The 13963-nt window shown below is 43.5% G+C and overlaps 1 protein-coding gene across 2 annotated transcripts in view; it reads left to right on the top strand.

Moving 5' to 3' along the window:
- Positions 1-6053: 6053 nt before the first annotated feature.
- Positions 6054-13963, top strand: part of rasal2 (RAS protein activator like 2) — a 69612-nt gene continuing 61702 nt past the window's right edge. The window contains exon 1 of one of the 2 annotated variants that reach the window (XM_061043650.1): positions 6054-6603. In XM_061043650.1, coding sequence (XP_060899633.1) covers positions 6477-6603 — 127 coding nt within the window. In that variant the 5' untranslated portion in view covers positions 6054-6476. The remainder of the gene's footprint in view (positions 6604-13963) is intronic. The other variant, XM_061043651.1, reaches the window with a different exon arrangement.

The raw sequence follows: 13963 nt of genomic DNA, 5'->3' as shown, positions 1-13963 counted from the left end.
TAACAACCTTTGTCCAGGTTATCTCAGGTGTGTTAGCTAAGGGGGAGGAGATTTATTACTACAGCATTCAAGTTCAAGGTTCATAAAATAACTTTGAGATCATTAGCGACTCACCAACACTGATATCTTCTGGACAGATTCCATAATTTACAGTCCCGGCGTTCTGTTTCAGCTCCTGTCTGTCTGTCTCCACTGAGTGACAGCAGTGGAGAATCTAGAGTCTGTAGGTGCCCCAGGCATAGGCTCACAGGGGGCCCCTCCAACCAGCATTCATCACCATTATGTCTTAAATAATCTGACAACAAAAATAACTGATATGTCACATTGTAATTTTTCCAAAATATGAACATAAAGAACATTAATAACTTTCACCTGAAAGGTCTTAGATCTCGGTAAAGGACTGTGCAGATCGCAGTCCGTTTGAATTTTGAGAACTATTACGCAGGGCAAGTTGGAAAGAAGCAGTGTCCTCTTGATTTCTTCAGAAATGTGTTATATAATTTGAAACTTAAAATATCAATGTAAGGTATCTAATAATTTAAAACACCCGCTGGTCTACCATTCGCCAGGCAAACCGAGGGTTGTCCAAAGCGGCCGTGTAGGGGTGCTTTAAAACCGCTTACCCTCTGGGTACGGTACTCTCAGGACCAGAATCTAAACTTAGGGCGCACTCACACTAGGCAATCCGTACCTTGCCTAAGAATGTGTCACCCCTAAAGTGTAGTTTGTGTGACTAGTGTGAGTGCTCCTATATTTGCCCAAGCATATACGTCCTTGACCCTGGCACGCTTCAAAGAGGTGTGCTTCTGCACGGTACAGTTCATGAATGAGCACAAGCACAGCACGTCCTTTTTTTTTTCACGAGTCCGCCTGTCTTGTAAACTAAGCATGCTTTGATTACGTAAAGCAAGCATTGCATGAGGAAACAGAAGTGGCAGTGAACAAGCTTAGTAAAATGAAGTTTGCAAAAAAGCCCAAAGATAGCAGTACGAATGATAAAAGTTAATGCAGAAAATGTGGAAATAAACCTTAATCTCACAAGATTATGGTCAAACGTGGAAAGCGTTTGCACGGAAAAACCACTTTGCTCGTATGTGTATTACGAAGAAACCATGGGAAGGTTTCCGGAAAATGGAGAGAAGAGTGAAAAGTTATTGGAGCACTTGAGACAAAAAGGATTGCAAAGAAAGAAAGAACACATTTTAAAAAAGAAAATAAAACAGAAAAAATGGACTTAAGTACTAAAAGTAAATGGCCAAAAACTCAAATTCAGGTTAGATGCTGGTGCAGATTCGTCTCATCACTGAAATTTTTTTTAAACAAGTGGCTCGGAAGGATGCAACATTGTTGGAGTCCAACTCCAAGTTGGTGACACATTCCCACCACAGGGTGGTGCTGTTGGGCATGGCAAAGTTTATGTGCGAGTACAAAACTGCAGTGCATGAGTTGGAATTTCAGATAATCAAAGAACAACTTACTAGCTATCTTAGGAGGAGATTCTTGTGCACAAATGGGACTGGTAAAAATAATCTATATAGTGGAAACAGACATCTTGAACGACCACAAAGATGTGTTCACAGGGTTGGGATGTGTACTTGGACATCATCACATTCAGATTGATCCAGCAGTAACTCCAGTTATTCACCCTCCAAGAAGAGTGCCGTTTGCACTAAAAGACAAAATCAAAACTGAACTGGAAAGGATGGAGAAACTTGGTGTGGTTGAAAAGCAGACAGAACCCACTGATTGGGTGAATAGCATGGTCACTGTCCGAAAGCCTAACAAGAAAATGACAATCTTCATCGATCCCCAAGACCTTAACAAGGCCATAAAAAGATAACATTACCCCCTAAGGACAGTCGAGGAGGATGTGGCAGAGATGCCAGATGCAAGAGTCTTCCCAGTATTGGACGCAAACCAGGGGTTTTGGCAAATACGACTCGACGAAGACAGCTCAAAGTTGTGCACTTTTAACACACCTTTTGGTAGGTAAGGTTTCAAGCGGCTTCCCTTTGGTGTGTCATCTGCTCCGGAGGTTTTCCAGAAATGCATTGCTCAGAGACTGAAGGACCTGGAAGGAGTTGTGAATGTTATGGACGATATTCAAGTATGGTGTGCTGACAAAGAACAACATGATCAAAGACTGAGACAGCTTCTGAACAGAATACGGAGCATCGATCTCAAGCTGATCAAAGACAAGTGCAAGATTGGAATGACAGAGAAACCATACATCTGACACATTTTCAGTGCAGAAGGCCTGAAACCAGACCAAGAAAAGGTCAGAGCAATAATGGACATGCCACAACCACATGACAAGCCTGTACTCATGATGTTTTTAGGCATGGTGCAGTACTTCTCAAAGTTCATTCCAAACCTGTCTGAAGTGAGAGCACCACTCAGGAAACTGTTGGAAGGTGATGTTATGTGGCATTGGGAAACACTGCAGCAACACAGTTTTGAAAGTCTGAAAAAACTGGTAAGCAATTCCCCAGTGCTCAAGTTTTATGATGTTAATAAAGAAGTCACTATGTCAGTGGATGCAAGCCCTGAAGGACTGGGAGCTGTAATAATGCAGGAGGGACAACCTGTGGCTTTTGATCCAGGTCTCTCACTGACACACAGAAAAGATATGCACAGATAGAAAAATAACTATTAACTATTGTGTAAGGATGTGAGAAGTTCAAACAGTATCTGTATGGGAAACAAGTACAGATGGAGTCTGATCATAAACCACTTAAGACAGTGTTCAAAAAAGGACTCCACAAAGCCCCTCCCAGACTTCAAAGGATGCTGATGAGGTTGCAGGCTTATGACTTGCAAGTGTCTTATAAGCCTGGTAAAGACTTACATATTGCAGATACACTGAGCAGAGCTTTTCTGCAAGAACAGAATAAAAAACTACTGGAAGAGGAACTACAAGTTAACCTCCTAACAGATCAACTGCCAATATCTAAAGAAAAACTACAGCAGTTCAAGGTGGCAACAGCAGAGGATGAACTACAGCTTGTGATGAAAGGAGTTCAATCAGGATGGCCTGAGCAGCAGAACCAAGTTCCGACTGAAATAAAGACATTTTGGACATTCAAAGAAGAACTCACTTGTTCAGAAGGGCTTGTTTTTAATAACTCCAGACTACTTGTACCCCATAACCTGAGCAGAAATACTACAAAAAATCCATGAAGCTCATCTTGAGTAGTGAAATGCAAAGAGAGAGCAAGAGATGTACTCTTTTGGCCCGGGATGTCCAAACAAATTGAGGACATTGTTTTAAAGTGTGCCATCTGTAACACGTTCAAAATAAATAAAGTGAAAGAACCACTCTTATGCCATGAAATTGCAGAGTGCAAAACTGGGTGTGGATCTTTTCCATTTTGATCAGAGTGAATATCTACTATGTGTAGATTATTACTCAAAATACCCTGAAATTGCAAAACTGTCCCAGACAACAAGCAAGCATGTTATCACAGCACTCAAATCGATTTTTGCAAGACACGGGATTCCAGACGAAATTGTGTCAGATAATGGACCACAGTTTGCAAGCGAGGAGTTTAGACTATTTGCAGAAAAGTGAGAGTTTAAGCACACAACAGGCTCAGGATCCCCACTGTCCAAAGGACAAAGTGAACAAGCAATCCAGACTGAAAAACCTGCTCAAGAAAGCCTCAGCTTGCAACACATGAAGAAAAGACAGTTGAAACAAAAACACTATTTTGATCCTGGAGCCAGAAACCTGCCTAAACTACAGGAGGGAGAGAGAGTTTGGTTCAAAGTAGGTAATACATGACAGCCAGCCGTTGTGAAACATATAGCCATGTTCAGCTGAGGTCATTCGTGATCCAGACAACACCTTTCGGAGTAACAGACGACACTTGCTGAAAAGCAGAGAGGACAATTCTCCAAAACCAAACTGTAACAGTCAGGAAGGATTCCTGGCAAAGACAGATGAGCCAACAGAAAACACTTTGGTGATACCAGCATCCATTCCTTCTCCTTTAAATGAAATTGTAACACCTGAAACAACTACAGCCATTCCAGCAAAGACATTGCGCTTTGGTAGAAGGATTAATCCTCCAAAACGTTATTCACTGTAAACTACAGAGTGGAGAAATGTGATCTAGAGTTAACATTGTTTATATTGATACCATTAAAGTATCATTCTTTGTTAATGTTGTTACTGACATGTAAAATATATTGCATAATGTTTATGTTTAACAGAAAGGAAAAACCATAAAGAATAGAGGACTTCAAAGTTAATGTTTTGAGAAGAAAAGTAACCTTTAAGTTGAATAAGTGAAATGCATTGACAATGCAAAGATTTTCATGTTAGCAGTCAGACGTCTGTATTATGTATTCTGACTTTCTCTTTTAAAAGAAGGGAGATGTGATGTGTGGTAAGCTAGGCTTAACCACTAGAGGACGCTGTTATGTTACCTATCTACTGAGTGACATGTATGTAGAAGAAGCATTCAGTAAAGACAGCTAGTTGAAAGCATGTTGGGGTCGCTGTCATTATAAATAAACCAAATCATAAATACTCCACATCAATACATGGCAATAGTAAGGTCACTTTATCATTTCAGTCAATACAGAGCTCACTGATTGGACCTTTAAAGGAACAGGGCTGTGCAAGGTTGCAGTAATACTAAAGATACAATATTTAGATTCCGCCGCAAGGGGGCTGTCAATCAATACTAGAATAACAAAAGATGACGTCGAGGCTGGCGGGGAATCATGGGAGTTCTCTCTGCTACTCTACTCTGAGTTGACCGGGCGCAACTGACCTGAGGAAGAGAATATGTTTACCGACGAGCTAATGTATCTGAGGACATGATGTTTTTATCACAGCAGCACATACAGCAACAGTACAGCAGCTTTCAGCAGCAGCTCACGCTTCCTTATGCAGCGACTTTGACGTAACATCCGGTGTTTCCATGGCAACGATAAACATTCTGTCTGTTGTGGCGGCTGCCTCGACAAGACACGTCCCGTTACAACTATCAAAATTACGGATTTGTCTGGCTTTGATAACTGTTGCAAATATTTGAGGTGATGTAAGTACTCAACCAAAAAATATATATAACATGGGCATAGTCAATTTTTTATTAATTTAGATATTTTAATGTAAACATTATCATAAAATTCTATATATTGTAGGTTTAAGTCTGTTAACATAACTTAATGAACTTCTCTTGTTGGATGCTTTTAAGAGGATGTTAAATGACTTGTAGGCTGTAGATGTTCCCCTTGAGGTGTTCGTGGATGATTTTGACAAACATTTGCTGTTCAGATTTGTTATTTGTGTCTTTAAATGTCTAATGATGTACTTTCAAATGTATGTGTGGCTGCTCGTTGTTTGTGTGAAACTCTGTTAATTGTGCTGCTGCCTGTCTTGTCCAGGAAAAAGAGATTTTTAATCTCAATGAGTTTTCCTTCCTGGTTAAATAAAAAACATTAAAAACAGATGAGTACAGATAGCTTACAAAAATAAAGCTGTAATAGATAATTAAATTCTTCTGTTATTATTCTTATTATTATTTTAAAGTTTATTTACAGATCTATGGTCTATGTGTATGTACGGTTATGCACTGACATGTTCCGGTATCATCTGTTCAGAGGCACTGCTTGTCAATAGGCAAGGCAGGCCATGGCTTGGGGCCCCAGACCAGTAGGGGGCCCCTGAGGGTTCACAAACTTTAAACCACAGCAGTGCCCCAAAATGTGCAAATTTTGCAATGACAGTAGGAATCCCCTGTGAGGAGCCCCACCTGACAGCACTCATTTTTGTTGCCCTACTAAGCGTTGCGTGCATGATTGCTGTGAAAACCAAAGTTTGTCAATGAAAGTCAACAAAGAAACATTAAGGAAAAGTATCTGTCTGTAGGAGAGACAAAAAGTAGTCGCATGAATTGCCGGACATAATGGAGATGAGCGCTGGTTGGAGGGCCCCAACAGACTCTAGAATCGCCCCTGTGTCCGTTCTGTTATTCACAATGCGCGCTCTCGCTTGTCCAGACACGAACCCAACACCCTGCGCGCTCCCGCGGGCTCGTACCCGGGGCGTGGAGGGGACTGTGTGAGCAGCGGCGGCAGCGAGAGGGGCAGCGAGCCGGATACTCACCGACCGACCACACCGGGAGTCTGCTCACTTCTGCGGCTTACACGGCTTCTAACAGCCGCTTCTGGCTGGATATTTCAGAGGCGGGAAAGCAAGGAGCTCCCCGTTAATCCCGGACGCCGGCTTTTTGGAAGTTTTAACCCGCTAAACTAACCTTGAAGAGCGGAACAATGAGGGAGAGCCAGCCGGGCTCCCGGACCTCCTCCTCCGCCGGCTGCTTCCTCAGCTAGCGGCTAACTGAAGCCACCGGGACGGATTAACTTTACCCCCTTTGTGAATACTTCATATTTAAAGGGATCACTTCTGGAGGGCTCACTTTTACCAGGACAAGTTTGGTTTTTATTAAAAATCCGGTTTGGATATGGAGACGGACTCAGCAGCGGGCGACGTGGAGTCTCTACACGGAGGACTGAGCCTCCTGGACCCCCTGGTGGACCGGATCCTGGTGGACACCGTGTCTCAGCAGCAGGGATGGCTCCGAGTTTACGGTAAGAATAATAAAAAATAAAAAAAACACAGAAAAAGTTACTAAAGTGACCCCACACGACTGAACTGCTTTCATAAGCTGAGTGTCCTGGTAGTGACAGGGCTCCCACACGTCCTGGGAAACCTGGAAAACAGTTGACCAGTTGTCATGGAAAATGATGTAAACATTGTCTTAATCTCATCTCAGAGGTCCCTTAAAGCTCTAAATGACGCAAAGGGTCATCAGGGCTCGAGGAATGACTGGCACCTCTCCAGCAGCTACTAGACCAACTTCAATATTTTGGTCCGCATCGGGACTTGAACCGGCGACCCTCCGGTTCCCGACCGATTTTTTTTACATAGCCTGGTTTTTAAGAGGACAAATACGGTTATAATACCCAAACTGTAATGCTGACGTAGTTCTGTGTGCTATACATCTGCATGTGCACGATACGGTCCTGTCATATCTGCTAACCTGTCACTGGAAAAAGAGAAATCAGCACTGAGCGGGGACCCTGAGTGTGGAGAGAGTTACTGTGAGAGGGTTAGGGGTCAGACCTGCCCCCACCCGGTGTTTCAGTTTAAAGAGCGACCGTGTTAACTGGTGACTTTGAGGCCAATGCGTCGGTGGTTGTCATAGTTACAACAGATGTTGAAGTCGGAAACTTTATGTCTCTTTGCTTTGTGTTCACTATAATGTAAAAAAACAAAAACTTATCAGATATGTGTCTTTATTAAAGAGTAAAGAAAGATTTTGACATATGTTGTAACTATGACAACTACGGACACAAGGCCGAGGTCATGGAGGCCACCGGCAGGCTGTGAGGTGACCGGAGCTGCTCCAGGTGGTTCTCTTGACTTCAGGTGACCGAAGTGGCTCCTGGTGGTTATCTACACTCTGACAGGGGGCTCCTGCAGAGTATAGGTTTTGTAAACCCATCGCCCGTCCTGCTTGGGTCAGGGTCATTTGAAAAATAACAATCATTTATAAATTATCCACGATAAAATCAAAGGAACGCAACCAGAAGTTTTCACATCTGACCGACTGACCTGCAGACAAAATGACTCATTTCTTTTCCACCGACCTCTAAGTCTAAGTCTGGCTGTAATCTAGTGTCCCTCTTAAGGATTTTAGTTCCTTTAGACTTAAAAAAAAAGCTCTTGAAACGGTTTTCCATGACCGTCAACTCTGTCTGCTGACGAGGTTGTTGTGTTTTTTGGTCCTTCCTCATGTGGAGGAAGTGACTGATGTGAGTAAACTCCTGCTGATGTGAAGCCCAGTCTGTGATTCATGGCTGCTGTCTGTAGCGTAGCATCACTCTGAACACACTCGACCTGGTAACCAGAGAGTAAGTTCACCTGTGCCAAAAGCAACACAAATAAATCAGAGGAACGTGATGATGCAGTGTTCGGTAACGCTGAGAGTGTGGCTCGGATGTTTGTGTCACATGAATGGTGCGTTTAAGGTTTAGAGTTAAGATAAAAACTTTGTGGCTGCAGAGCATCTTTTTGTTGCCATGGTTAGTAAATGTCCTGCTCAGTATGTATCTGGGTCACATGTTTGCCGGGTTACAATTGGCAAACATGTTGAGAAACTGGCATCCAAAACTCGGCCTTTGGTTGCCATCATTGGCAACCGCTGTAACACATAAGAAAGGGGGAAACCAAACAGCCAATAATGCACCCAAAATCCAAAAGTATCAATGCGGATTGTTACTGTTCCACTTTGTTGTGGAACTTTAGAATGAAAACACACAGCAGGTGCAGCAGCGTTTGTTCCCACACTCCCTGAATGCGGCGCTGGTATCTGTGGGAGCAGTTCTGTGTCAGGATGTTTGCTCTGCCTCCCTCAGCCCCTCCCTCCCTCCCTCCCTCCTCTTGGTGTTGGCAGAGTGTGATGTCAGCAGACAGTTTGTGCCGGTGATCTCACCCGGCAGGACTCCGGCTGCTCTGGCATCAGATCCTCGCTGCCCTCGAACTGATCCAGCAATGAATCGTGATGCCAGCTAAACCAGCTCAGTGAGGTGGGGACCAGACGATGGTCATCACCATCACACTGACTGGTTTACTGCTTTAATCATCCTATGATAACCAAAATGGTGACTGGAGATATGTCTTATGAAAACGCTGTGATCAATTCCAACTTTTTGTGGCATTCAAGTAAGTGTGGGGACCTATCCTCTACCTCTTGACTGGAGATATGTTGACATTAAGGTTTCAGCGAGTCGATGGCGTCTGTGGACCTGGAGTACAAGCCACCGTCATGGAGAACAACAGCACCGAGAGTGTTGACAACGTAGCTGTTATGACAGACTCGTGGCACTGGAAGGTCCACGTCTGACGATGAACAAATGTTCCCAGCCGACATATTCCAAGTTGGTTAAACAGAAATTTTAATTCCATTTAAGCGACTCGTGTAAAGAAAAGAAAACAATCAAAGTTCAGTACAATTTTTTCAAAACTGTCAGCTGGTTAACGCAGTAATTTGTTTTGCAGAGTGTGGCTAACGTTAGCAGTGCTAACATCCACATGTCTGTGCTGAATGTGGTTACACAACGCTCCACATTAACCTGAGACCGCCTACATTCAACTTTTTCTCCATTTTATAGATCTAAACACTTCCAAACTGTGCTGCCCCTACGAGATCATATCTGTTACCTGTGCTTGTTTACATCCTGGTTGTAGAGTGCGGATCACAGGGCCATTACATTGCAGTTTGAGGTCAACATTTGACCGATATCGAGGCCCGAAATATTATTAATGCCTTTTTACTGACTAGTAATTTTTGTTCCGATGGTGATGGCGTTTAAATGTTTAGTCGACCAGACGTGCACAACCCTTAAAAATGTAAATGGGAGTAATCGAGTTCTTGGTGATGAGAATACTAAATATTCAAATGATTGTACCTCCCTACATCTTACCTTGTAACAGTTTGTAGTTTTCCCTTAACCCCAGTGTGATGTCATCTGTGCATTTGTTCAGCTTGAGCTCTTGTCGGACTGTCGAGAACCAAACTGTCTGTTGGTGGAAATAATCGTTCAGTGGTTGGTTATCTGAAGGATTCACAGTCTTAATCAGAGTCAGATGTTTCAGATGGATGTGAGTCAGATAACGGTTTCAGGACGTCTTAGCAGCTCCTTCAAACACAAACAGAGAATCAATCTAATGAAGCTGTTATTGATCTTTTGACTTGTGTTTGTCTAAGCCGGAGAGATGAGTCAATGATCACCTCCAGCTGTAATAATCTGCAGTGGATGTAATCCCGTCTGTGAAAGCGTGGTCACCGAGAATAATCCAGGGAGAAAGGCCGTGGTATATAAGCCTATTAAAGTTGTCTGCAGACAGACTCTTTTTCCTCCCCACCCCCCACAGCTCAGTCAGCTCAGAGTCACATGAGAACATATGTTGTATAATTTCATCTTCTGACTGATTTAATCGTGTCCTGTCTCTTTAAATATGAAGCAGGAGCTGTGTGTGTGACACACCACCTTCTTTTTTTTCCATTAGTAACAAACCATGATAATTAAATGTTACACTGTGGATTATTCCTGAAGTTTAAACTACAATAAGGGGCATACTCACACATCCCAGCTGTCATTTTATATGTATTTTAGAGTCTTGATGACTAAAACTGTGGGAAGAAAAGGTTTAGTAAGTCTCCAGTGGATTTGTTGAGCCTGCAGCAGTGAAAACGGGCTGGTATGTCTGCAAACGTAATCCTTAATGACTCAGTAAATTTAGAACTACAAGAGAAGAACGAGTGACGTCGGGTAAATCTAAGTAATGCATAATCATCAGCAAAAGTAACCTTTCATCTTTTATGGTCATGTTTGATATTAGACATCAACATGCGCTTTGTGTATCTGTGTAACTTCTCAGAACTTTTAAACCAGAATGTGACAACAGGAAATGACCGAAAGTCGTCACAGTGAAATCCGTCCAGTGTTCTGTTTGATGCAATACGAGGAAGGTTTAACCTCTGTGGTGATGTTGGAGCGGTACAGGTGAGCAGGTTCAGGTGTGTGTCGTGGTCTCGGGGACAATGGAGGCTGATTGAAGGAGGAAATGGAAAGTTCCTCACAGGATGGGGGGGCGTTGGGACAGGATTTCCTCCTCTGAGACAAAAACAAGAGTCCAGATTCTCCCGACCAAAATAATCTGGTGGCTATTTCAGGACACGCAGTGGAAAAACACGGGAGAGGGAGCGGTAAATAATCGTAGTGACACCACCCACTTGTAGATTATTCAAACAAATAATCGGTTGAAACGTGTCTCAAATCAGGCCCCTCCCCGGTATGGGGCGCAAATTGCACTCTTTTTTTTAGGTTTATTTTTGGGCTTTTTTGAGCCTTTAATGGAGAGATAGGACAGTGGATAGAGCTGGAAATCAGAGAGAGTGGGGAACGACATGCGGGAAAGGAGCCACAGGTGGGATTTGAACCTGGGCCGTCCGCTTGGAGCACCACAGCCTCCGTACATGTGGCGCGCGCGCTAACCACTGCGACACCAGCACCCTGCAAATCGCGCCTTTAACCGCCTGACTTCACTCGTCAGTGTGTAGCCATCTTAAACAAACAAAACAAGTCAATCAAAAACAATAAACAAGTTCTATCTGTGGTTGAACACAACCTCCGTGTCTCAAATAAACATAATCAAGTCCTTTTTTTTCTCTAAATCAAGTCATTTGTTTGACTTGACCAAACGTTTCACAGAGTTAACAACCTGCCATTTATTGTTTTACTTCTCATCAAATGAAGCTTTATTTTGAAAGTATAACCTGCCTCATTATTTGATCAAACTTTTTGCCACTTGAGTTGTTTTATTTTGATATCCACGTTGGTATTTTATGTTTATCTTCAACACAGAGTCCTGAATGTGCAGATCTGACTCTATAGAGGTTCGTAGAGCCGTTTATGATTTGTCTTCCAGTTTAATCCCTGAACCAGTTTGATTGTTTGATGAGGTCAGATATCAGGTCTGTGCAGGCGGCAGGAAGTTATCAAATTACTGTGCTGGAGGTAAACAGAGGCTGTGAGCTGTTAGCACAGAGAGGAGGACGGTCACTGATGTAACCTGCTGTTGATTGAAGTTGTAACTTGATGGTGACGCTGTGTGAGCTGTGTCTGTAACATCAGACAGTTTTGATCCTAAAGGTCCAATCAGTGAGCTGTGTAGAGAGTGAGATGATAAAGGTATCTTACTATCTGATCATTAAGGAAACATGTTGAAGTGCTGGCTTCTCTGACAACAATGCAGCAGCCAGTATGTCCTCCTTCTAACTTTAGATTCTGCTCCTGAATGCTCTGGATTTGTTTGGACCAGAGAAGGTAGGCGCTTTTAAGACACGCCCCACACGGCCGTTTTGGACGCCCCTCGGTTTGTCAGATATGAGAGCAGTTATCAGGTCAACAGGTGTTGCAGCGATGGAAGCGGGCAAGAGAAGTGGTTCAGATAGAAGTGATTGTACCCGACCTAAAAAGCCTCTGCATGTTTCTAATAAGCTCCACGAGCAGAAACGTGCTCAAACTAGGATCAATATTGGAGATGCTTTTGAAAAATGGAGAGAGGTTAGAACACAGAAAGGTTTACAGACCCATGCAGAGCTGGATAAACACTGAAGCTTCAGAGTCCACCACATGGTGACCTGAGTGAGCATGGACTCTAGAGAGGAGGGGGGGGGGGAGACAGCTCTCTATGATGTTTAGAATTTAGACTGCAGTACACATTTTAAACACTAGGGGGCAGAGTTACATACTGCTCTTTTAAATGGCGTTATTAATGAGGTTCAAACTACAGGCAGTCCTCTGTGTGCATGGAAACGTGTCAGGCTTTGTGTTTGTACTAAATGCTGAGTCAATCATCTCCGGTTCTCTCTGAGCGGTGTTTTGTGGTTTCATTATTTCTCTTTTCCAACCTACGTGAGAACACTGACAGTGGAGTCCAGGGTTGCATCTCAACGACCTCTTATGCCTCTTTGGCTTTTCCAGCCAACATCGGTCCCCGCCAAAACGCCAGCAGAAGAACAAACAGACACCAGAACGCTTCAGAGTGTCTGCAGACTTTGTGTTTTTCTGCTGAATCTGTAAGGATGACTTTGACATGAATCTAGATTTTTCTTTTAAAAAGTCCTGGACTGAAGTTTCTACTAAGAAGTTGACGGTGGATTACTGTTGATTGTAACTCTGTTTAGATCAGGAAAGAGAAAACTTCTGCATTTCCTTGAAGTTGATCTTTTATTAGCTCTCTCTCTCTCTCTCTCTGACGTCATGGTCGAGCTGTTTGTAACCTCCGAGTTCTTCACAGTGACCTCCGCTGAGTTTGAACTTCCTGTCTGTTTTCTGGAAGCGTCGTCCGTCCTCTGATCGGTGACGTAGTCCAGCAGAGACTTGTGTGAGATTTACCCCGGATTCCTGAGGGCCATGTCCCTCTCTCTCTGCTGATTTATGGCTCTCTTTACGGCCGCTGGTTATTTTTAGCTGCAGGCTGCTGCTGCCACTGCCGGGTCTCGCTCCTGGTTTCCGGCAGGATGGAGCGGACAAAGTGGCGTCTAATGGAACAGCAGGGCCGAGGCATTCTTTCTTTTTTTTTTCTTTTTACTTTCAGCTCTCGTGCATCGCGGATGAATAACCTCCTCCTCGCTGTCCCGGTTTGTCTCCTCTGCTGTTGTTTCCTTTTTGTTCTCGCAGGAATGTTTGTCACACCTCCTGTTCCAGGAAATGTCTCAGATTCCAGATCTGAAGTCAGATTCAGGTTTTGTCTCAGACCTGAGGACCTGAACTGACCTTTCACCTACATTTAACTCGAGATAAATCACCTCCTGACGTCATAAATGACTGTACTCAGAGCGAAGACGATACAGAAGTGAGTGCAGGTGCAGAAAGTCCACGTCTAATCATCTCACAAGTGAATGATTAGAGACATTAAATTGATGGACCTGCTGAGTCCTGATTCTGGCTCCCGTGTGTTAAAGCGTCGGGGGGGATTCCCAGGTGAAGTTGCAGGTGTGAAGAGGCTGAAAACATTCGTCAGCTGATCTGAGACAGCTGTGAATGAGTTGTTTTTACACCTTTCTGTCCTCTGTGGAGTCAAAACGTCCTGATGCTTCAGCTCAACAGCAGCGTCTTGTTCTCTAAATCAAAGTGGTTTCTGACATGTTTCTTTGAGATATCCATCCGCAGGAGAAGCCGGTGAGACGTAGACAAAAGCTGCGGATGAAGCTCATTAGTTTCTGTCTGCTCATGTCATCTCTCTCTTTTTGTTGTTTCCTTAAATCATGGCTGTGATCCGCGGAGTTGTTTCTATACCATCGACACACTCAATACTGATGTGCAAATGTGCATTTGTCACATCGCAGGAAGTGCAATGTCAATCATACGACCTGAA

The sequence above is a fragment of the Labrus mixtus genome, chromosome 8, assembly GCF_963584025.1.
Source record: "Labrus mixtus chromosome 8, fLabMix1.1, whole genome shotgun sequence".
NCBI lineage: Eukaryota > Metazoa > Chordata > Actinopteri > Labriformes > Labridae > Labrus > Labrus mixtus.
This window is presented reverse-complemented; position numbering and strand designations above follow the sequence as displayed.